At 43.5% G+C, this 25,955-nt stretch overlaps 1 protein-coding gene across 3 annotated transcripts in view; it reads left to right on the forward strand.

Moving 5' to 3' along the window:
• rtn3 (reticulon 3) overlaps nucleotides 1-25,955 on the forward strand; it is a 32,048-nt gene that overhangs the window by 2,295 nt on the left and 3,798 nt on the right. Inside the window, exons 2-5 of one of the 3 annotated variants that reach the window (XM_069708010.1) lie at nucleotides 5,399-5,446; nucleotides 9,781-12,621; nucleotides 20,591-20,798; nucleotides 22,569-22,707. In XM_069708010.1, the coding sequence (XP_069564111.1) occupies nucleotides 5,399-5,446; nucleotides 9,781-12,621; nucleotides 20,591-20,798; nucleotides 22,569-22,707 (3,236 nt within the window). The remainder of the gene's footprint in view (nucleotides 1-5,398; nucleotides 5,447-9,780; nucleotides 12,622-20,590; nucleotides 20,799-22,568; nucleotides 22,708-25,955) is intronic. The other 2 variants (XM_069708011.1, XM_069708012.1) reach the window with 2 other exon arrangements.

Consider the following 25,955-nt stretch of genomic DNA (forward strand, 5'->3'; position numbering starts at 1 on the left):
AAACTTGTTTTTCCTTTAGCTTTTTTTTCCCCGTCAGGTACTCGTAAAACTCAGCACTTCTTGGCTTAAACTGCATCCTTCTCTTTCTTAGTTTGTTTATTATTTCCAACATTCCAGCAAGTGTTGATTTGTATTTGTGATAATTTCAACATTGCTTCCTCCCACAGTCCAACGACATGCACGTTAGGGTTAATTGGTGATTTCCAGGATGTGTGAATCAGAGCGTGAGTCGTAGTTTGTCATTTTGATGACTTGCAGCCTCGCCTTGGACCCTGCCTTTACCCAAAGTCCGCTGGGATGGACCCAATGGATGGATGGGTGGGTGGATGGATGGATGGATGGATGGATGGCTTATAATTGATCAAACAAACAGCAAAGCCAAAAGAATTGAAAACAAATATTCCTCATTAAAAGAGGAAGTGTCAGCAGCAGAGTGGTGAGTGTGACATGACTTTGTTGGGAATCGGTTGTGAGGTTCCGTATATTAAATAGACACATATCCTGTGAGTCATTACAGTCCAGTAAGTGGCCTTTAATCATATATGCTGGTCATAACACTGTAATATTAAACCCTGGATTACCAGTATGCTGCTGTTCTGTCCAGGACATGGTTGCTTTTGTCAGAGGTTATTATCGTTATTACTTATCGTTCGTGCTATTTTTCACATTAATCCCCACAAGCTAGATCTTTTGAGTGTGCGTGAACATCACAGCTACCAGTTGGCCTGACCCTCTCTAGCCTTTTTCCAGCTTCTCTCTGTAGCTGAGCCCATTTCACTCGATCGGCACACTGATGAGCGACGCTGGTCACAAAGGAAGTGGCACACTTCGAAGCGAGGACCTCATTTTCTCAAACGACATTGCATCATATTTTCAGGGGGAGGTGGGTCCCTGGAATCCATCGGCGTATCGCTGCACCGCACGCAGGCCATTAGAAATGGTTTCAAATATTATAAGAAGTAACGTACACTTTAATAACAGATCACTGAATTCAGACACTCAGCAGCGATGCTCCGTTCGGGCACGTTCGAACGTGAGCAGACTAATGTTGTACAATTAAAAAAAAAAAAAAAAGAAGCAATTTTTTAATGCATATGATCTGAATATTTGAAACGGTTTCAATGTTGATCTGCTGCAGGATTGATCCATCGATACCAGCTGCACTCCCACCCCCCACCACCACCACAAGCCCCCATCTCCCGTCAAACAGTGAATCGACGCACCGCTCCAACATGGCCACGCCTCTTCTCGCTTTCGTTGTCACGCTGTTAGCTTGTTCGAGATGGCCCGTGCCGAAAACAGCCCGATTGCTCCGTGGAAATGCTTCACGTTGGAGACAGATGAGCAGGTTAAAAACAGGATCGCAGCCAAAGTCCATATGCAAGCGATGTGAGAGGCAGTGCTAACAAAAGATGCTGACGGAACAAATTTAGCAAAGCGCCTGAAAACAATGGACACGCCGACCACTGAAGTCCCATCTTAAAATAAGATTGCACAGTGAACTTGTGGGTGGCTGAACATCCCATTTTTAATTCTCAGAGCTCAAGTAATCCTTCACAGTTATACATTTTTCCCTGCGGTATCAAAAGCGGTATCGAATATGGATATTTTGCTGTCATTACAGACGACAGCATCGTCCATTGCAGATGTCTGATGTCGTGATTCCGGTTTGCTACATTACCACTGTCCATAACCTACATTTTGTTTTATTGATCGAGAAGGTTCTGGCTCGCTGGAGTCGACCGATACATACGAGGCTTTTTATAGTAGTGTCTGTAGACGACATGGATACGGGATACTGATGAATTACATGTGAGGCGTTCAGGAGATAATAATCTGTTACGCTCTCCTCCTCTAAACTGCATGAAAACGATATATATTTTTTTACTTTAATGTAAAGTTTTCTCGAGCGAACTGGTAATCAAAGTCAAGGTTACCGGTACGAGCAACGTTGTGGAAAATCTTTGACTGATACCGAGCCCCGAAACATGCAGAGCTTAAAGGAACATGGAGTTCTTTCTGCACCCCCCCGTCCCCCTCCACACACACACACACACACACACTTGCACACACTTGCACACACAGGCTTTTGTCGCTAAGCTGACCCTCCTCTCTGCTCTCCCTGCTTGTATCATTGAGGTCACAGAGGAAATCAGATAGTCCTGGGGGGTGGACAGCGCAGGGTAGTCGTAGCACCAGGGCAGGAAAATGCCGACGCAGCAGCGGACCCACCCTGCACCATCACTTTCACTAAGACAAGAAGCCCGAGGCAACACTCGTATAGCTCGCTTCTTACTCGCGTGTCCCAGAGACACACTATTCCAGAGATGATCATTTCCCACAATCAGACATCAGTTTAAAGCTGAAGCGACGAATATTTGCTACGTTGAAATGGATCAAATACGTGGAGGGAGTGACTTGTGGTGATGGACCCACGAGAGAATTTGAAGATGTTTTTTTTTTTTTTTTTAGCTTAATGTCTCTTTACGCTTCGACTCCAAATAGCGTAACTGTTGAGGGAGGAACACTGAGCAGTAAAAATCAGTGTTTAAACAAAGTGAATATTACACTGTGGCTACAAACATATGATTGGATCGCTAATGCTGTAAATAGGGAAGTATTTGTTAACATATTCATAATATGAGATCTTCCGCTTATGGCACCCACTCAACCCCTCCACCCCCTCGACCTCCACTCTGACCCATCAACAAATCAAAACTATTTATTTTAGGATAAAACAAGTGCTTCATGATGCTGATATAATGTTTCTCCTCTGCTCTGAATCCATACTTATACATAGATACCAATATCTCATCTGTTCAATTCAATTCTAATTGATACGTTGAGCTTTTTTTCTTTTGTCACGTTCAAGACATTGTCTCATGTTACCAAGTCACGTGCATCCTCTTTAGATGTGTATGACGGTGTGTGTGTTTTTTAAATTGCGACAGAACAGTGCATTTAACAATAAATACCCACAATCATAATTAGCACTTGCGTACATTACATTATGATTGTTGTGACCTAACTCGACATGCTATGTGCCGGTGTGTTGCGGTGTGAATCGTGTCGTTCTATTTCATATTTACGGTTATTTGCGTCTCTGACAAAACGTCGACACACAGGTGTGATCGTGAGCATACCATTGTGGTTTGAAAGTGAAGGTGTGGCGTGCTGGGTGGGTACCAGCAGTATGAATCTGACAGCAGGAATGTTGCACCGCCAGGGCACACCAACCCCAACCTACCCAGCCTGTACGAGCCGAACCGAAGAGGGGAAACACCACACCTCATCTTCAGTCCTTTCCCATGACTTGGCATATTTGTCTCCTGGCATCCTTAAACCCATCTGATGACAAAGGAGAATGAGGACAGAGCTCATAATTGCCTCCTCCTCGCCCTGACGCAGGCTGTATTAAAAAGTGGAAGAGATAATGTCCCCGAAACCTCGACAGGGCGTCCAGACCAGGTTGCAACCGTCAGCCGAGAGCAAGCGGAACCCGAACATTCTTCACGCCTCATGATTTTTTTTAGATAGATCGTGAAACCTGGTTGTTGGGATTTACTCCTATTCAGATGAGAGATCATTAGTGTCCCCTGAAGGTTTTTGGGTGGTGTTTGCAGTCAGGGCTCTGCCCAGGCCAGTCAGCTTCTCACACACCAAATCATCATTATTATTATTAATAAACTATTTCCTTATGGAGCTGCTTTTGGGCATTGTCATGTTGAAACAGGACAGGTTGCCACATAAAGCAACACCAAATTGGAAGAAAACATATAATTAGGTTTTGATCTAATCCAGAAAATAGGCAGAGGAAAATTTTCAGAGGAAAATGAATGAATTGACTTCAAGAGCTTTTGGTGCTTCTCTTCAAAGCAGACAAAATAGGCCGATACAAATTTGACAAACTGCCTCAGAATATAATTTGGCTTCATTGAACCATTAGTCTACAACCCACAAAGTAATGAATCATCCTTTGTGTAAATATATATATCAAAACCTCGTAAACCAAACCTCAGACCTCAAAATGTAAAAGGTTCACAGGTGGCACAGACAACAGGATTTGTAGAATTTTTTTTTTTTAGGCCTTTTCTAATTAATGACGGGATTATTTTCAGATCGACTGCTAGAAAACTAATAAGAAGGAGTGACTTCAGCTACCGACATCTTAATAATTCGTGGAAATAATTTATTGGCGGTATATTTCTGGAGAGAAGTTGAATGGTAGTCTACGGAGGGCTTTTTGGAGACGACCTCTAGTTGCACTCGATGGTATTGCACTTTACGACAATTCCGCATTGGCCTGATTTTTTTTAAGACCCAGAATCTATGTCTACTTTTATATACAGTCTGCGGTTCCTCCACTTTGTTTTTGACAGCATTGAGGCTCGTACTGTATCTTCAGTATTTGTTCAGACCTTGGTATGACATGACACTAACGGACAACTGCTCTGTTTGCTTCCTGTATTAGGTTTAGGAAGGTTGCAGTCTCCTCATCACCCCCAGGCCCATCCCATGTGTTTGTCCACCACTACATTTCAGTGGAAGCTCCATTGACAAATGGCTCACATGCTTTTTATGTATATTATGATTTATTTTTTTGCTTCCGTTGGACTGTGACGTTCTTTTTCAATATTTCACATTTTCCTTAGGATTTCCAGCCATTTCCTTTTCGTCCATTCGCTTCTTGTTTTTGTGTTTGTTTTTTATTTTTTTATGGAATTGAAAAGTCACATAAAAGCAGGTAGCTGGAAAATGCTCTTATTTTCTGCTTTAGCGTTATGATTTCCTTCTACTGGAACTTTGCCCAAACCAGAAGTATGTGGATGAGGGTATTAGACTGGGCTGTCTGGTACCCTTGGTACTTTTGGCGATAGTGATTGGGAGCGTACATAAAATATTTGTTTTCCTGCTGATTTCTACATAAACCTGCAGTACTGGTTGGAGTACTGAAGGAGAAATCACGGTCTTTGAGTTGTGGTAAATTTTGTGGGGGGCACTTCTGTCGGTTCAGAACTGCAACTAAGGCGAGGTGACAAGTGCTCATTTGCTTCTTAAGTAAACTGTCTCGGTTTTTGCCTGCGTAGGAAATATAAGTGCATGCATTAAAGTTATTGTAGGTTTACGGAAGTAAATAACGAGAGCGTATGCATGGGGGGCGTCTTTGTTCACATTAGAGTTCTCTGGTCTTTATTTGAAGTAGTTCTTGTATAGCATGTAGAGTTGTTAAGGCTGGGTAAGTTAACTCCTGTTTTCTCTTGATTTGAAATGCCTTTATGTGACCGGGTGCAGTGGATAGGAGTCTTTTTTCTTTTTCTTTTTTTTTTTTTCTTTCTTTTTTTTTTCTTCTTCTTCTTCTCCTAGGATGATCATTCTTCTGTCCTCTTTATTTTTTCAGATTCCTTTCTTTCCTCTTCGCCTGTATCTCTCATTCAGTCTCCTCAAGGCAAGTGTATGGTTCTCTTACGCTGCTCGCCTGCTCTCTCCCTTCTGTCCTCTACTCTCTCGCTGGCCTGCTGCTGTTATTGCTCTACTTCATCCCTCTTTCTGGTGCCCCTCTCCTGCTCGTGAGAGTCCAATAACAAATAATAATACAACGAGCCTGCAGAGAAACAAGAACGTAATGAACTCCAGTCCCTAACCCCGGCTCCCTTTCTACCTCCACCCGGTTTTTACCTGCGTCTCCTTCTACAAACTTAATTATGCTGTCCCATCTGTCTCCGACACCGCTGACCCTCAGTTGCTGCACTAATTGTTAAAGTTAGCCGGACAAGCAGAGCTCCTCCTGTTTTCAGTGACATATGGCAGAGGTAATTTGAGCCCCCCCCACCCCACCCCACCCCACCAACCTCTGCTGCAGCTTCAGATGAAACCTTTTCTTGCTCGTGCCCTAAATAGCCTTCTTGACCCATTGACAGGTTTTGTTGTTAGTTTATTGTTAGAACCGGCAGGGAGCGTGCGGCGCGTGTATAGCTGTAGTCCGTGCAGCAGAAGCTCTTCAAACAAGAGCTGATATAGACGTTTCTTCACGTTTGTACAGTTTGAAAAACACGCCTCAGTATGCAGGGAGGCGAGTAACCGAATTAGCACGAATCGCCAGCGGTCGACTCGAATCGGAACAACCGCTGCTGCCAGTATTCTTCTAACTCTTACAATCTGGTAGACGCGAAAAACATTACCACTATAACCCCCCCCCCTTCACAGCTGCTATAGCAATCGGACCATTTAGGTCTTTACCGCCTGCTAGCGAGCATTATTTAGGTCAGCATCACTCACTGTAGGTTCAAGATAATCCCAAGATTGCCACCTTATTTTAAGAAAGCGGAGAAGTTCAAGTTCACATTGTGCGCAAGAAGAGCAGAAACCTAAAAATGGAGCCGGTTGGTGTCCCGAGGGGATGATCCTACCTTCCCGCTGCCCTAGTACACCTCCCCTCCCCATCCCACTCTTCCCCTCCTCCCCAGCCCGAGTAGCAACTGAGTCCTGGAGGACGAGTGGCACTGGAGATATCATCCGCCGCCTGGGCCTGCCATTGCCTGTTACCTGCTCACTCACCCTCCACCCAAACTATCTGCTTCTGGCTTTCGTAGGCTTTGTGCATGTATCACGTCATTGCTTAAGCATTAAAAGTAGGTTTTCTTTTGAGCAGTTTTTGCTTCTTTTCAGATTATTTTTGAGCTGTGGTTTTGCAGCACCATTTACAGTTGGCGCTTGGATGAAGAATGCGAAAGTAGCGTTCGTTAAATAGCTGTAAGGCAGCGGAGAAGATAACATGAGCCGCAAAAGGCCAAGGTCACACGTTACCATCACACACTTCAACACGCAACCAACCCTGCTGTAGTCTAAGCAGAACCCGACAAATATGGGGCAAATAGGATATTTTTATAGTCTTATTGGCCAAAATGACATCAGTGCACTGAAACCGTAAACTCCACTAGGACATATACACCGATATCAATCTATCTGAACAGCCAAAATCAGTAGATCAAATCGTCCGGCTGACGTATCAGGACATAACTGCAGCCTGTGGAATATAAACTTAACGAGTCATCTGCTGACTCTCAGCAAAGATATTTGATCTGGCTTATGTGTCGCAATGTTTTATCAATACATCAGTGTCTGAGATTTAAATGTAAAATGCTGAGCTTAAGTTTATTTGGCATAATATGATTCACTTTAATAAAGAAGACATTAGGAACAAACTAAACTAGTTCCATGGTGAGGAGGTGCAGTTGACACACTCTAGATGTTTAGTTTGGACTCCATAAATATTCAAGACAGATTGTAATTACTGGGTTTTTCACAGCGATGGTCATCATCGCTTGGCCGAAGGGCGGACTGTCACATCTGACGTGCGAGCCGAAGCCAATCAACGACCTGAGAAAGGAGTTGATATCGCTGCCATTTGTCGATAAAAGACCGCAAGATACTTTGAAAGCTCAGAAAAGAGTTGGGGAACACATGTGGACCCCCAGAGGTCGAGATGAAACTCCTGTGCTCATTGTGGAAGAGCTTTCCTCGAGTTGTAGTTGTTTTGATTTTCCAGAAACTTCCCATTTGGTTAGACAGCAGATCCCATAGATGAAACATGGACGTCCAGTCAGGCCTAATTTGGCAGTTGGTACACGACCAGTGGCTCGCTTAAAGTCCTCAGTTGCTGGCAGCTTTATCTGCAGCCTCGTCATGAAGCCACATATGAATACTTGCCCTAATGGGAGTAGAGTATGTTTGAACAAAGTAAGATCCAGCACCAGCTGATATCCGTGGATGGTTTTTCTCACAGCACTGGCTGGTTTGGCATTTGTTTACAGTACAGAGCTGCAGGACTACAATGCTGTTGGCCAGATGGAAAGTTCATTCATGTGGCCTAGTTTGAACAAGGAGTTGTATTGTGGTGGTCGTCCTATCCGAGACAAAGTGGACCAGTCAGCTGGACACAAGTGGGGAAAGTGTGTGTCAACACAGTGGCAAGGAAGGTGCGGAGTTATTGAATCGTGTTGACAGCGCAGTTATCAACGCAAGGTTCTTGATGTAGGAGAAATTGCATTAACCAGACAAAATTTATCATTTTGTAGAAGTGCATGCTGGGTAAAAGCTGTCGTGTCATTATCAGTACATGGAGGTTGGCGTGCGCTGGATAAACTGAGCAGCTGATGTTTGGGGGTTGAAGGTGATTTAGGAGATCATTGGTGAAGGGAATCATGTGATTTCTAAAGGATCGTTGGAAGTCAGGTGGTACATTGTCTCTGTTGGATGGGGGAGGGGGAGCCTTCCATCACAGTGACTGTAAAAGCCTCCTCAGCTGTTTGGCTGAGGAAATGGTGACGTTTGAATGACCTGATTAACTACACAAAGCCAGCAGTATTATGTAACGCTTGGCATATTTGTCATAATTTTATGGATCAGAACTTTACATGATTGCGATGAATAGCCAGTTATCGAACACAAATTATGTAGCAAGTTACTTTCCGCAACAAAGAACTCTTACTCTTGAACGTTCAGAGATTGCCGCTTCCACTCTATCCATTGGACATTGCTTAAATATTTGAAACATGAGAACCGGGTTACAGTGAGAAATATATTGTTGCGCGTGAATGATGTGCAACGCCGTGATGTACATGGAGCACAGAGAAGAACTCCCCAAGTTTCGTCTCTTGATAAGAAAAATCAGCGCCCGAGTTACACGTACTTTTGTGAGCAGTGGTCCGAACGCACATCAAAGTTTATGACAAAAATTATTGGGGAACAGAAAAGAAGCAGCAGGGAGCTAAATCCAATCCAATGGTGCGATCTTATACAACTGGAAGGGTTTGTAAACTCATGTAATTTAACACATACTTGCACACGGAAGCCTAATTCTCATGCGAAGACCACATTTCCCATAAACCCTGTTACTTCACTTTTTCAGTTTTTACTGGTCTTCTTTTGGAATTGGTGAATCTGCATTAATTATTACAATCGTATGATTGTTATTGGCTGGAAGGACTGGATTCTGCATCATAAACATCACTGAACACATTTTTTGTCTTAATGATTTAAAATATAATTCTGCTACAATACAAAAGACAGCCTTGAGTAAGCACAGGAAGTTTTTTATCTTCACAACCTTTTGATAGTTTTCGTCTCATCTCTTTATTTCAGCTCTCTATCGTTTTGTGGGGTTCTATATCGTAGGTTTCTTTAGTTGCCATCTGCAGATCTTATGAAGTAGCTGTTATGATTACATGCGTGTGAGCAGCAGTTATTCATTCGTGTTAAATGTAGTGTATTTTTTTAAGAAGTTGATTTAGGATTTCACTTTTAAAGTATTCGATGCCAAACCAAAAGCTCTGGGAAAATAAATCCTGCAGAAACAAGAAAACACGATCAAAAATAAACTGTGTTCAAGCCTATAAGTGTATAACAGCTCATATACACTAAATATACAAAATGCATGATCACCAGCCACACATGGTGATTTACAGGAATTGTCGGTGAGATTTTTATTTCTTCTGCTGCTTCATTTGATCATTCAGATAAGTTAAGTTGCCATAGTGATTGATGCTTGATGGCAACTCTGTGAAGTAGTTAAGAGCAGCATGCTAAAATTGAAGATCCCATCCATTATACGAGTCTGCCTCACATTTACATGATGCAATGCATGAATGCTTGGGCTGCTATATTAAGGCCTCGCTGAATGATGTTAGAAGTGCATGGGAGTTTAGTGTGTGTAATTTTTATTTTATTTTTGTATACCTCCTTGTCCCTCTTCATCGTGGTTCTTCGTGCATGGCGATGTAGACAAAAGAGTGATCCGAGGCTCCGACAAGCCCTGTGAAGGTGTCGCGACATCCCTTCGCTTTCCTTCTCAACCCGGTTCATTCTCCTCTGGTAATTATGGCAGTGATGCGGGACCGCCGGATGAACAACCGGACTCACCGATAAAGACGTCTCCTGTCTCAGAGCGAATAAAAGCACTGGAAGCCCTTGCGGCCAAAAAGAAGGAACCGGATTTTAGAAGCGATGGCGGTTTCTCTCACTTCAGGGATCGCCATCACGAGAAAACTTCTCCTGAGATCCCAAAGTATATCGGGGAGACACCAATATCTCCCACGGAGTCCCAGAAGTCTCCCACTGAGACCCAGACCCAGAAATCTCCCACGGAGTCCCAAAAATCTCCCACGGAGACCCAGAAATCTCCCACGGAGACCCAGAAATCTCCCACGGAGTCCCAGAAATCTCCCACGGAGTCCCAGACCCAGAAATCTCCCACGGAGTCCCAGAAATCTCCCACGGAGTCCCAGAAATCTCCCACGGACTCCCAGACCCAGAAATCTCCCACGGAGTCCCAGAAATCTCCCATGGACTCCCAGACCCAGAAATCTCCCACGGTGTCCCAGAAATCTCCCACGGAGACCCAGAAATCTCCAAATGAGAAAATTGCACCAACTGTCCAGAAGAAGGGAGGTTCTGCTGATCAGTCTCCAGAATCCCCCTTTGAAGTCCTTGAAGATTTAAGACACGTAAATGAGTTTGAAGAAACAGAAGAGTGGATGAAGGCTCATTTACCTCCTGTGCTGGAGTTTGATGCCTTAATCAAAGGCGCCGGCAATGTTGCATCAAAGGGGAAGGAGACGGACACGGTTATACCCGACGCCCCCGCTGCCTTCGCTGGCGTCCCTGATGCTTTCATGGATTCTCCCGTCGAACCTCCAAAACAGAAAGACGAGTTCAGCGACGCACAGAAACAGCCGAGCGTTGAAGAGGAGTTCGACCTCAGCTTTTTGCCAACAGCCTACATGTGGGATCAGCAGGAAAAGTCAGGCGTCCAGGCGTCATCGAATATCGATTCTGTGCTTCCATCCTCACCCGCGCCTCCTGCAGGCTTCGACTCCCCATCTCCTCCTTTCTCCCCTCCGGCGGGGACTAATGCCAAACCGAACGTTTCAGGTGAGAAGGACGCCGCTTGGACCGGAGACCTGGAGCCCCGAGAGGCGAGTGAAGCGGATAGCTCGGGCGAGTCGGACGATACCGTCATCGAGGACGGCGTTTGTGCCCCTTCGTCAGTTTTTGATCTTCCGGTTTTGAGTGATCCGGCAGCCGCCCCTTCCTCCGCAGCTCCCGATCCCGACGAGAAGGTGACCCCTCTGCCGAAGTCTGAGAGGAAGCTGATGCAGGTTCCAACAATCAATGTTATTGAGACCGACGAGCCAAACTACAGTGAAGAGGAGATGGAGATGGAGATGGAAATGGAGCCGGATGAGGATGAGGATTATGAAGTTGTTAAAGATCCAGCCCACGAGGCTCCAAAAACCTCAGAACCGGAAGACGTTAAAACTGAACCACCCAAAACGCGACCCATAGAAACCGAGTTCATGGAAGGCTACTCTCCTCCGTCCTCGCCCGTGGACTCTGACGGCGAATACTCTCCCAAACACAAGACCTTCAAGTCTGGTCCAGAAGCATGCCATCAGGAATCCACATCAAAATCGGTTTCAAACGACTCTGCACAATCTGACAAATCACAGGCCGCTTCGAATACAATTCACGAGAAACCCTCCACTTTTGTAGTCACAAGCGAAGATGTGGACTTCCCGGACAATAACGACGAGTGGTCAGATGAAGCGCTGGATATCCTGGTCAAACCCTGCAAGACCGAGCTGCCATCAAGGGAAGCAGCTCCTCACAGCGAGTCCAAAGTGGACGACAAGAGCGATACCGTCGCAAAACAAGCCTACATAGAGACAGTGCCTCTTTCTAAAACCAGCTTTATGCAGGACGATATATACGACAGACAATCGTTTGATTACGAGTTCGACACATCCTCTCCTTTAGATGACATCGGTGATAAAGAGCTACACAATGCCAAGGAGCGGTTTCTTGCTGATCCTTCTCAAATCCTCATCGAAAAATTGAATGCGAGCTCTGCACCAAACGACGTTCCGGAAGACAGTCGAAGTTCGGACGGGATCACTTCCCCGAACGATAGCGAAGCCTTCACGAAGCCGTCTCCAAGAGAATACCCCCAAGACCCATATTCCTGCTTCAGCGAGCAAGAGTTCAATAAGAAAAAGACCTTCGCGGATGACGCGGAACACGACAACTCGCTACCATCGCAGAAGCCCGGCTCAAACGTCCAGGAGGACACGAAAGCAGCTCACTGCGCGCCGGAAACGAACAGCAGCCTGGACAGCTCGGCTTCCGAACCAACGGATAGTTTCGTGGAGTTCATGCGAGAGTGCCTGAAATCCCGGGAAGACGAGGAACCCGAAAACCCCTACCAAGGCGTTCCCTCAAAGGACGAGCTCCGCAAAACCAGCTTGCCTCATTCCCAATCCCCTCCGACTGCGGTGATGGATCTGGAACAAGAGAAACTGACGATCAGCGCTCTCAAAGAGCTGGGCAGCGGTCAGGAGGCGGAGGACCTCCGGTCGGCGGTTTCGGACCGGGGCCAGGTTCAGGCCAACGCCTCATCTACGCAGCAGTCTTCCTTTACCTCGGGTCCATACGCCCCATGTCCCGAAAGCCACCGTGTGGTCGACAGTACCTATTCCAAAGAGGTAGAAGCCATCGACGAATGGGTGGCTGAAGCCTATCACCTTGCTGAGCATGTCTTGACAGCAATACTAACCCACTTATCAGGTAACACCACCTCCCTCTGGGCAGTAGGCCTGCTAACCTCACGCAATTCCCTCAGCAGGGACCCCTTTTTCTTACTTGCACCTCAGTAACTGCCTGATCCTTTTCAAAAAAAAGTTTTTTTTCAGTTAACCATTTTACCATTTGGGTCCTCTTTTAGCCAATTTACTTTCGGTCTGTGGCATGTAGTCTTTCGACAGTCACCAACTTGTTGTCACCTGGCAGCAAAGAGTTAAACTATCATTTGGATGATTTTGTTGTCTTTATGTGATGAATTGTACAAAAGGGGAATTAAACACATTTTAAAGAAGTAAGGAACATTGTGGTATTCCACATGAACAGTGAAGAAAGCGACGGGTTGGCTTTCCTTGCCAATTACAATACAGCAAAGTTGTGTATTTTTTTGTATACATTTTTTTGAAAAATACACAAAGTAAATGGTGAATTTTACGGTGGATATTCTTCAAAAACTTTCCATACCAATATACCTGAATGACATTTTTTTGATGCCCACTTTTTGAAATCAGTTTTAACAAAAAGAAATGTATCTTTTTGATTAGGATAAAATCTTTTTTTTTTTTTTTTTTTTTTCTGCAGTTCAGAGGAGCAGACTAACACAGTTTACTTTCTGGAGCTATTTTACAGACAGCTGATACAACAAATTAGCTGGCTCTGTTAGATATCAATATTTTTTCATATCATGATGAGACTAGGTATTGTCTTTGTGTGTGTGTGTGTGTGTGTGTATGTTTGTGTTAGACAGACTTTTTCCCTACACTCTACTTCCTCTATTACTTCAAAGTAGTACATGCTACTTTTTTTTTTTTTTTTCTTTTGAATCCAAACCAAGTACCAAGTTAATTTTAGAATTAAGTTCTTATTCAGTTGTGATAGTGAACGCATTTCATCATCTGGCGCGCACTAAACACACAATAGTGTTTGGTGCAAATTGCTACAGCATGATCGCACATGTGCGGCTACAAATGCCAGAAAAAACAGTTTGGTATTCGGAGCAGGTGTTTTCGTGTCTGAAAGTCTTAAAGCCCTCCTGCACGAAAGAACACCAGAGACGTCTCGCTGGAAGAGGCACACAAGGGGAAAGGCGCCTTCAGGCTTGCTTTTATTGCCAACTGGCATTTCAAAGCTACTGTAATGATATTACGGGGTATGACATTGCCTGCCCCTCGTGGCATCTTTTGAGACGATTGTATCAAGTCGGTATTTGCATATTTCTGTTGAGAACTGCAACACAAGCCATTTTTTTTCAGCCGCTTGTTAAAGCTGTAAGAGTCGCAGCTGTCACGGATAGAGCAGCCACACCAGGGGAGGTGCAGGGGGTATGCTACGTGGACATTAAAGGCTACATTTGGTCTGGCGAGCTGATGACCCTCTCCTGCCCTCTGTCCTTTTGCAGCTTGGCAGTGGTCCTCCTGACAGAGGTGTTTGAACATGGCGGCCGCGTGTTGGCTTTCAGGAAACCTTGGTAGTCACGCGGTCGAGTCGATCCCCGGCGTTGGGTTTCCGCCTCGATGTTCCTTTTCTTTCCGCGGCATGCTCGCTAAAACACGCACGGCATGGGTCGAAAGAAAGAAAAAAAAAAAAAAAAATCGAAGCGACCCAAAGTTAACTGCATATCTGGAGGCCACTTAGGTGCAAATATTTTTGCCGTGATGATTCGTACTCGAGTTTCAGTGAGATGCCAGGAGGGTGAGGGAGGGGGGGATTAGTTTGCCGTCAGGTCTTCCGCTCCTCACTCGTCCGGTCCGGCTGCCTTTTCATCCGGGCCCGACCTTCCTCTAAAAAACACTTATCGGTGTGACAGCGGGCTTTTAAACCGGCCTGCTTCCCTGATTATTTAGAAAATTGTTGCGTTATACTCGTCATTAAAAGCTCACCAGAGCGAGGGGCAAAAGTGCCGGAGTGTATTATACGTTACAGGTCTGCAGTCGCCCCCCCCTTTTTTTTTTTCTTTTCTACAGACATGATCTCCATCTCCACACACATACACAGAGGCCGGTATGCAGACGGTAATCCTAACACGTTCTCTCTTACACCTACATGTGTTGCATACTCTGTAGCTCGACCTGCCACAGAACCGTCTGCCGCAAACGGAAACCAACGGAGAAAACGTGCGCAACAGGAAAATAAAAGAAATATCAGCTTCAGTTTTTCCCGGTATTTATTACACTCAGACTTTGTTCTCATTGCTTTTTATGTTTAAGGCGCTGTAGTAGAGATGACATACCAGTAAGAGTATTGCAGTTTTTATTCGTGATAACGATAGGATTGTCAGCGGTATTCGTGCCGACTATCAAATTGTTGGTACTTTTGTTGACCTCCCTAGTGCAGATAATTGTGATGTAGCACTCAGGATGAGCTTCAATGTCGTTATATGAAACTTGAAACCAGGTCTGAATCTGCTGATTGAATCTGAATCATCTAAATCCTTTATTGAATCTTTTTTAAAGTTATTTTTTTTTTTTTTTGGTGGGCAAGAAGACACGTGACTGGTCGTAGAGTACCGCGTTAACACTGGAGGCTGAACAGGAGATAAACGTATAAACCAGAACTGTTCGGGGCAGCGGCACATCAAAGGTCATCGAAGGTCAAACCAGGACATCAAGGCACACCCGTTTTAAAACTGGTTCACGACATACATCACGATAGGCAGGTATCTCATTAGATTTGACTCGTATTGCATCAATCTGTTGGCCGTCGTATAATAAAGTCATGAAAAATGCATTATAGTGCATTCATTTACAGATTGAGGTAGCTGTAAAAGAAATCTCTCCATGATCTAATGGGAGGGAGCGCCTTGTCCAGGTGATACAATAACAACCCTCACTGGACAGGATGTTAGTTTTAAAATCACACTGAGAATGAGAGTAAATTATATTTAGATAAAAAAGATCAGTGTTGTAAATACAGGAAATTACTACCTATAAACATTTTTGATTTAAAAAAAAAAAAGAAAAAAAAAGTGACATTTGTATAATAAAAATACAATTTCAAGATCCTGTATGACATAATTGCTATAACATAAGCAGCTGTCAGGATGTGAACATTGTGGCAACATTCATGTTAATATAAAGTTAACAATTCTCAACTTCAATGCTGCGTATAAATCGTATAAAATAAATTTGAGCTGCTCGAAATACGTTTGGAGCGTTTCGTCCGTTTTGCGCTGCGGCTTTTGGTCGTCTGGAACTTTGTGCCTCGTCACCCGACTCAAACGCAAAATATCGCCATGTTTTTTTTATTTATTTAAAAGTTACCGCAGACCTGCAGACGGAAAAGTAGTCGACGAGTACCGTTGCGTTTTCAGATTCTCTGTAACGACACATTAACATCCTGACTGTCACCTAGAAGAAACAATAACCTTTGTCAGGATTTATAATGGGGTCACATTAATAAAGAAAAGTGGAGCGAGGTTTTGAAACAGACATATACTGGGTTGTTACTTAAAATATTGTCTTATTGCTAATTACTCCTCTGGAGCAGTTCGTAGTTACACTGTTCATTACGCTGCTTTAAACGTGGTGGTAGGTGGCGTTCAGTGACTCGACTTGGATGCTGCAGGTTCAGCGGATGTTTGTTACACCCGATCATCACCGGTTGTTCCATTGTGAGATTTGTGTGTGTGTGTGTGTGTGTGTGTGTGTGTGTGTGTGTGTGTGTGTGTGTGTGTGTGTGTGTGTGTGTGTGTGTGTGTGTGTGTACACACAGTCTTGGTTCGACTGTGACTAGCCTGCAGTCGCACAGATTAACATTTTCAGTTCATCTTGTGGATTTACTTCCTTGGCAGGAGACCGTAAACGTCACAAACTATATATAATATATATGTATAATAGTATATGTAATTTTATGTTAAAAGCAGTGCTTTAAAATAAAATAATACCTTGCAGGCTACTGCTCACCAAGAGCATAAATCACATCAGCCCAGTCCTCAGTAGCTTCCTGTCTGTCACTTGTCATTGTAGGGAAATCACATGCGTACTAATGATGGCTCGGTCCTATTAAGTGTCCCAGTTTTTAAATTGACCAGATTTGCTGCATGAATAAATGGGTCAGGCCCGAGGCTGGGCGAATTTATTGATATTTTCATCTTATTGTGACGTGAGACTACTTTTTGTCTCAGATTTTAAATTGATTCTGTCAAATATATTTCGTCAAAAAATGTAATGATTGTATTTTTTTGTCCATAATCCTCATGCAGCCTGGCCTCGCCCTGCAGGGAACCGTTGCGTCCTGATTGGCGTAGACCTCGGCTTCATTTTACTGGAAGTTAACCAAATCAGCAACGACCACTTTTTGTGCCAAAACTCTACCCCTGCAACTACAGTCACCGCACTTAACCACCAACGCTGGCCTCTGATTGGTCGGCCCTTCAGCACAGTACGGGGTTTCAGACTATAATGAGAGCGAGGAAAACTGAAACTGCGGGCGATTAGTGTGTCGGAGTCTCTGAAAGGTGCTGCGCACATAACCTGTCTGCTTTGTTTGGACTTGTTGTTATTTACCTGAAAAATAAGTCCCGCAATTGGTGTGTGTGTGTGTGTGTGTGTGTGTGTGTGTGTGTGTGTGTGTGTGTGTGTGTGTGTGTGTGTGTGTGTGTGTGTGTGTGTGTGTGTGTTGCTTTAAGAGCAGTTCAGTGAAAGCAGGCCACTGCGCCTCAGCAGAGTAGAGCGAGGGTGAGAGACACAGAGACAGGCAGGAAGAGAGAGAGAGATATAATGAACAAGGGCCGTCAAGCTTCGGCTGCCTCCCCGTGGGTACGGACAGCAAAGCATGCTGGGAGGACACCACACCCCTGCAGTGCAGGGTGAGGAAACCCCGCTCATTGTTGCCGTCAGATGAAAATGTCACGTTTCTCAGAACAACTGTGACCATTAAAATCTCATAAATGGGTTTTTGAAAAAAAGGGATCCGTGAATTCCCTTTGTCCTTGAATGTCGTTAATCACCTCAGTCGATGCATGGAAACTCTATTGCTCCGGAGGTTAGGAGGTTTTCACACAGTCTCATTCTGAGTCAACAGACGGGAACAAAAGAGCTCTGTGTGTGTGTGTGTGTGTGTGTGTGTGTGTGTGTGTGTGTGTGTGTGTGTGTGTGTGTGTGTGTGTGTGTGTGTGTGTGTGTGTGTGTGTGTGTGTGTGTGTGTGTGCGCGCGCGCGCGCAGAGACCTGCTGCTGCTTTTCTTGTAAACAGTTCAGACCAGCGTCTGAACTGTTTATGAGGTTTTCAGGTATGACATGTTGTATGAGTGTTATTTCTCATTGATAAACAGTGACAACTAAAATGGACATATAGCACATTGTTATGGAAACAGACCGGCCATGTAGTGGCAGTCCATATATCGCTAAATAACGGTAACGCTGACCGGAGAGAAATTTTACATCATTTCCGTTTCCGTGTGTTAATCAGGGATTAATCTCTGATCGGTTTGATTGTCTCCCCCTTGTTCTCATTAACAGAAAGAGAATCTGATAAATCTGTTCATCCTCGTCAAATTTCATTCCTGAGAGCTATTCCACTGAAATGAAGTCACTTCACCGTTGTGTAACTGAGCCACAAAATCTGGCAGCAGAACTGTACACAAATACTTGCTGAGAGGGTTTAACCACTGCCGAGTGACTGAAAGTAGATTAACCTGCCAAGTTTTTAAATTGAAATTTAACTTTCTTAATCAGTTACAGTCAGCATTTCAAGCAGCCAACAATGTCAAACTTTAGTTTAGTAATCCTTTATCGGGATTGTTGCTAATTTAGCAGAATGTCACTCAGTTTGGACTGAGAAAGTAAAGCCAGGAAAATATTTCCGCAACAAGGAATGTGCGCGTGTGTGTGTGTGTGTGTGTGTGTGTGTGTGTGTGTGTGTGTGTGTGTGTGTGTGTGTGTGTGTGTGTGTGTGTGTGTGTGTGTGTGTGTGTGTGATGGGTGTGTCTGTTTCGGAAGCACCTAGTGTTTGAGCGTGGTCTACCTAGTTTTCATTATCAAAACATGTGCTTACGGTACTGTTGTCACGGTTACTACGTTGCATGAAATAAATACAATCACGACATCCCACTTAGCCACCTTAGTGATGTTTCTGTAAACAGTATAGTGTCTTACTGGACTGAATGCACTGAAATACAAAGGCCCTACAACAGTTTCCACGCACGCACGCACACACACACACACACACACACACACACACACACACACACCTACTCATGCAACAAATGCCATGAAATTTTGAAAACTATATATACCAGCGTTTTGTCAGCTGTAGTCATCTTTTGCATGTTTCTCCTGTTACTGTTTTTTTTTTTTTTTGGGGCGGGGGGGCGAGTTGTCAGATAGCAAACAGCTTTCAGGTGCATTACTGCCACCTTCTGGCAGGAGTAACTTGTCACCACAAGGTGCCTGTAAAAACAAGGAGAAATATATGTCTTTAAGACAAGATAATTGGCACAGAAACTATCCGATTTTAAAAGTTGAAAATCATGAAACATCCCTGGTTCTCGCCGCTTGAAACGCCAGCTCACAGCCAGGAACACTGACACAACAAAAGGAATTAAAATTCCCTTTACTTTCCCTTTGCCCAGAGTTAAAGTCAAAGGTTTGCAAAACACTGAGGAATCATATTTTTTCACAAGAAATGCACACTAAGTACTACGTTGTAGTTGCTTTTATTTTTCTATGACGTGTGTGAGAAGGTCCTACTGTATATAACGTGTTCCCATTAGTTGCAGGAGCGTTGAAGCCTGCTCCATCCCCGAGGCTTCAGACCGCGTGCTCTTTCCACCACCACTTACACAAGGCTTTTTTTTATTTTATTTTATTTTTTTTAAATACCCCTTTTCTTTTTTTTTTTTTTTTTTTGCCCCTCAAAGAGGGGAAGGAGTGGCAGAAAGAGCGGCAACCCATTCCAGCGTTACGTAACTTGCCTTGTATAGAGGCTACCGTTCTGCATGCAGGACTTCTCGCAGGGCTTGCATACAGACATGAAACGGGCATCCGCAGCAGTGTTCCTCCCTCAGTTATTCTGGGCTGCAGATGCCAGAAGAGATTTATGGCGCGTATTCATGTTTTATTGGGCCAGAGTTGAAGAGCAGGATTTTTTTTGTTTTTTTCTCCCTCAAGACATTTTTTCAACTTTTGAAGGCCGCTTGAAAATTTTTCTCTTAAATAGTCAGAGCATGAAAATGACTCTAAACCTTAACATAGTGGCCAGGATTTTGGGTTTGGAACAGATTTGTAATATTTAACTGCCAATTATTTTTTAACGTCCCTGTTTAGACAGTTTATTTTATTTTCATAAGAACCCTTCTGTTGTTCCTGTTTTGAAAGTCTTCCTGTCTCATCTATCCACATTTAGATTTGCTGTCAACGTAGATTCTAAACTTGATCTATGTTTACTGGTTTTCCTCTGTAATCATAACATGTCATATATTTTATTATATCTTGACGTGCCATACTTTTCCCCCACCACCATCCTCACCTTTCTGCTGCTTAGAAATGCCATTTTCACCCAACAGTTCTTTCTACGTGTTCAGTTTTGCTGATGGCAACTTCCAATTACAAAGTAGAAGCAACTGGTGTTTAGTGAATTCAAACTGCAGTTGTGAAAAGCAGCTAGTGGTGAGTGTGACATGAGACTTACATCATGCTTTCATTGACATCCCACCTTCTGCGCACTATCACAGTATTAGTTGTCGCTGGCTTTAATGACACTTCTATAGAATTTAACATAATCAGCTCCTTTCAAATTTGACTGGATAAAACGCTGAAATCGGTTCCTCCATCAAACCTGCATCATTTCAGAGAAAATACTCTCCGTGTTCCACCTGACAACAGGTTTTTCAAACCGTTTATGTTTTACTTGAGATTCGGAACAAGTCATCGTGTTACAATTTAGCGTCATGATATTTAACTGGAGGTCAGTGCGACCGGTCCAACGTCAGTCTAACGTCTCCCTCCACCTGTGTGCAGTGAAGGATCTGATCCACTGGCGAGACCCCAAGAAGTCGGGCGTGGTGTTCGGGCTGTCCATGCTGCTGCTGCTGTCGCTGGCGGCCTTCAGCGTCATCAGCGTGGCCTCCTACCTGCTGCTGGCTCTGCTCTGCGTCACCATCACCTTCCGCATCTACAAGTCCGTCGTCCAGGCGGTGCAGAAGTCCAACGACGGACACCCCTTCAAGTAAGACCGTGTCCCGCGGAGAGAGTCGGCTCTACGTGACTTTGACCTTTTCTTATGTTCGGGCAGGTCGGATTGATCAGGGTCTGTTAAGGGCGATGAAAATATTTTTAGTAGATTATGTGTTTCAGAATTTGTATTGTGCCGGTGACACAAATGAATCCAACTACTTCAAGCAGAAAAGATGTTCAGTTATTAGATTACAATTTTTTTGAGGCCTCAGAAAATAACTAATCACTGTTGTGCTTCTTTTTTTTTTTTTTGCGCCAGTAAAGACAGACTTGTGTTGTTGCTATGGCAACACCAAAAATGTGGAGAATTGTGAGATTTAAACACAATATTACAAGGTAAGGGTGATTACTTGGGCTGCAGGATGCACTTTTAGACTATTTTCACGTGCAACTAGGCCGATTCACAAAAAGATTTAGTCTTGTAGCTTCCCAAACAGGCAGCTACACGAGTACCAACGATGTGAAAGTGATAAAACTCTCATTTCGTTGCACTGAGCCATGCTGCTGCACTGCCACATGTTTTAAAGCAGGGCCTCATATAATACATTTTAACCACGCTCCTTCTAAAGACCTCTACGTTTTCAGAGTGTTGGAGGTCAGGCTTTTGTATCACCTCACGTAACCTCTGCCTCGTCTGCATTTATTCATAGAACAACTTGGTGGAGCCCGAGCCTGAGGGAAGGCTTCACAGAGTTCAGAGTACAGCTCCTCTCCACGGCCGCAACATTGAATTCTCGTCACGGCTCATTTTAACCTTGAAACCAAAGGGGGGGGGATGAAGATTTAATGTCGCAGCGACAAAATAGCAGAAATCTGCAGCAGTGCAGCTGGAATGAAACTCCTGACTGACGTCTGTGCGCACCAAGCAGATAACACTGCTTCTTTATCTGGATTCACTCACTGCTCATTAATGCCTCCGATTATCGTGTCAATATTATTTTCACTGTTAACACAGGCGATGTCCCGGTTCTGCACAACGCGAGGACAACTAATGTTTTATTAAATATAACAAAAATGAATAAATCCTCAAATATAAGATGAATCAAGCAAATCTAGATATGTTTTCCTTGATTTAAATGAATAATAGTTTATTAAATCAAATATTTTTTGCTAATTCTTTCTGAACCATCATGTGTTGTAAAATTGTTTATATTTACTAATTATTTCCAGTCACTTTGACTTTTTTCGTTGTATAAATTTCAGTTGAATTACGATCAGTGAAATGTCAACATTTCCTGAATCCATTTCAAGTTAAAAGGGGAATTTTTACCCTTTGAGCTGCTGAAAGGCTTTTATTTTGAAATATCTGCTCAGGAAGTGATCAGTTTTACCATCAAACAACGTAGAAGCGACAGAGAATAATTAGTGAATGAGAACTGTGTTTGTGTGGCAACGCTGTTGTACTGATGGAATTAGAAATGTATTTTTAACTTGAAACATACAGAACATCAAAATAGATTTATCAAGACAAAAATCTGTACCGTAGGTTTATTCTCAATGGGAGAGGTTTGAAATCTTTTATTTTGAAACAACTTCAGTTTCTAAACAATGTAACTGACTTCCTATGAAAGTATCTGCTGGATAGTGAGATTTGGGGGTAAAACAATCTTTAGACTTCTATCAAAAACCCTCCTTCAGATTATTTTAGTACAAATGGATGTTGTTGTTGTTTTTTTAGTCCTTTCCACCACGGCCGCTTCACGTATTGTTTTCCTGCAGCATTTCTGCCCGACCACTTAGCCTCATTTTGTTCTCTCCGCAGAGCGCTGATAGATAAGGATGTCAGCATCGCTCCAGAGACTTTCCGCAAGCACGTGGACGCCAGTCTGACCTACATCAACCGAGCCCTGAAGCAGATGAGCCGCCTCTTCCTGGTCGAGGACCTCGTGGACTCCCTAAAGGTGAGCAGCTCCAGCCTCGGTCACCGCTCGCTGTCATCCCGAAATTTTCCACCGTTTACTCCGCTTAGCCCGGAAAAACTGGTCCCACCCAGAGAGTAAATCGACACGCGATCACGTCATAGTCAGAAAATCAAACGATGGGCCTTTGACCACCAAAATCGAATCGGGACTTCAGTCGTGAGTATTGAAGAAAATTATTTGTGTATTTGAGGTATTACGCCAACAGACGACCTGAGAACGTAATACGAAATAAAACCAAATAAACCAAAACAAGTGCAAATAAGGATGAAAAAAACCCGATCTCGCATCGCAACTATATATTCCTTTTAATTAGGTTGATGCTCGTCAAGTTCGGTTGACGTCCCTGCTGATGGGCTGTAGCTCGTTTTAGACATTACTGTCATGACAACCGCGGGCAGCAAACAGCTTGGCACGCACACACTGTGTCGCGGGGGAACTGTAGGTTCTTCAGAATAAAAGCGCTGCATCATAAATTCTGTGGGCTTCAAAATAACAGGCTTTACAGTTTCGTTTCTAATCAATCAAGACGATCATCCCACCATCTCTTTGTCTCATTTGGTTCAGTATCTCCGCTCCTGTTTGAAGAACCAGTCCTGCTTCTTTGTGACAAAAATTTAAAATATTTTCTACATGGTGCCGGCCTCTGGTATGCAACTGGGCCTTATCAACCTTATACACAACACCAAATTCTCCAAATACTCAACACACACACACACACACACACACACACACACACACACACACACACACACACACACACACACACACACACACACACACACACACACACACACACACACACACAGCAGCAGTGGTAGAAATTGAAAAAAATACAACTACAAAAACATGCATCTAATTGTAAAGCAGTTAGTTAGAGTTTCAGTAACGGTCATTAACTTTCCAACCGCATTGAGTTTATGAAGAGTGAACCACATGACTGTAACGTGAAGGAAGCTGAAGACGTTGGGACTGTTTGGTCGGATTTTAAATGACTTGAAGACAGTTCAAGACTGAGACGACAGAAAAGAAGAGTTAATGATTCAGTGAGAGTGAGAGGAGGTAGCTCATTGGACACATTTCTACTCCGCTGGTGTATGTAGTTTAAAATGTGAAGAATATCAACCTGCTCGTGCAGTATTGTAGGAACTTACTCTGGAATTTATCATTTAAACACCCCAAAAGATTGAAATCCAGCTCCAGCAAAGTTGGGAGGCGATACAAGAAGCAAAGCTCGTGCTGCTGATTAAGATAACCAGTAACAATATCAGAGCCGGCTCCTTTGTTGTTGTCTCTCCCACAACTGTTTTAATCGATTCAACTGCTAATCAACTTTTTTTTTTTTTAAAACGGGAGGTCACGAGTTCATTTCCGGGGGTCGCCAGACGGCTGGGAGAAAACTAGGTCAAATCCTCGTTGGAGGCCGGAGTTTGTATGAAACGCTCGAAGGCTTTTAATATGACACCGTGTGCGTGCATTTGTTGTGCCGCTGTATTATCGTTAACCAAGTTGCTGTGGCCAGTTTTTCTAGCTACGGCTACAGTGGAGCGATGGCACACAAAAAAAAAAAAAAAAAGGATTTCTGCTGTGGCTGACAGGAGGGTCGGGGTGAACCGCTTTTAAAGTCTGACAGCAGCACCATAAACTGAGAAACTTCAGGCACATGAAGGTCCAACACGCCTCTGAAATGCCACGCTGACTTTTCTGAAATATGGATGGCCGTGCAGAGCAAAAAGCAGCTAAACAAACCTGATTGTTCTGCGACATGTTGTGAACCGCTGTCCTGAAGAACGAGGACGGTCCCACTGTGGCCTTTTTTTTTAATGACATATAAATGTCCTAGTTTGTGAAACGCACCGAAAACACAAAGAAGAAGCTTCGCGACGTGTTTCGGAGGTTCAAGTTTACAGATGAGGTCGACCCGTCCTTTAAAGCTTCCTTCCAGCCAATCAAATGTCACCACGCAGTCTACTGCTAGATATTAATATCATTAAAACCCTAATTGATGACTTGTATGTACGCAGAAGGCTTTGGGATCCGGATCTTATCGGATCAGCTCGACCTCATTCGTCTTTCATTTCATTGCAATCGAATCTCAGGTTGGTAATACAGTTTATAAAGCAGCCACATTCAGAGGGAAAGCGCAAAGGTAACCATGGTAACGTTAGCTTGACAGTGGAAAACCACATTTGCATATCGAGATGGTGAAATTTAAAGGCATGAGAGAATAACTGAGAATCCATTTTTATACCAGGTGTAAATTTAAACTGATATCATTATCCAGGTAACATATTCACATACAGAACACATACCAGGTGAAAATGGCGCCCGTGTCCAACAGTGCTGGAATGTAACTAAGTACATTTACTCAAGTACACATTCAAGGCAGTTGTACTTTTTCCATTTAATGCACATTTATACTTTTACCCCACAGAATATGATTCTCCACACCCTTCCTGTTCAGTTAAAACCATCTAGCTCCAACTTTGGAAATTGTGAATTAGAATTTTTACTGCTAAACTGAAGGATTAAGTGTTTCTTTATGGGTTGAGAAAATTCTCAGACTTTTTAAGTTGAAATAAACTATTTTTAAAACCCATTTGGATACGCTGGAAAATGCCTCATTTTTCTGAGCTGGTTGACGTTTTAGAGATTCATGGATCTTACAGAACAGAAACAATACAAACATACGATGATTTTATAGAACAAGATGCGTTGCAGTAGATTCAATTTACCAATAATATTTAAAGTAGTTTCAATCAGCACAATCTCAAATAACTACAGCAGTGAAATGCTCAGTAATTCAAATCCAAAAAGATCATGTATAACAGCAAAACAATGATAAGGAGCCTCTTCTGCACTGCGTGTACTTTTAGTTTTGATACTTAAAGTAAATTTAGCTGATAATACTTACATACTGTTGCTTAGTTAAAGGAGTATTTTCGCAGGGTGGTATAAGTACTTCTTTTAAGTAAAGGACCTGCATACTTCCTCCACCGGTGGTGTCCCAACCACGGATGGATGTGTCAGCTGTTTCCTCCCTAACAGGTGCAGCAGCACTAACAGGAGAGACGGGGAGCTCAGTCCGTCCACACCTTCTGATCAGGTTACGTTGGTACAGAGCTGCTTTTGTTTCACTAATATAAACTGTTGCCGTTGCGTAAAGGTGTGGCAGGTAACATTAATCATTAAACAGGACTGAATTCCATAATACAACATGATTGTGGGCG

Source organism: Brachyistius frenatus, unplaced genomic scaffold (assembly GCF_029030835.1).
Source record: "Brachyistius frenatus isolate BFR_SWC_R1_liver_20210118 unplaced genomic scaffold, ASM2903083v1 Contig_73, whole genome shotgun sequence".
NCBI classification, from domain to species: Eukaryota; Metazoa; Chordata; class Actinopteri; family Embiotocidae; genus Brachyistius; species Brachyistius frenatus.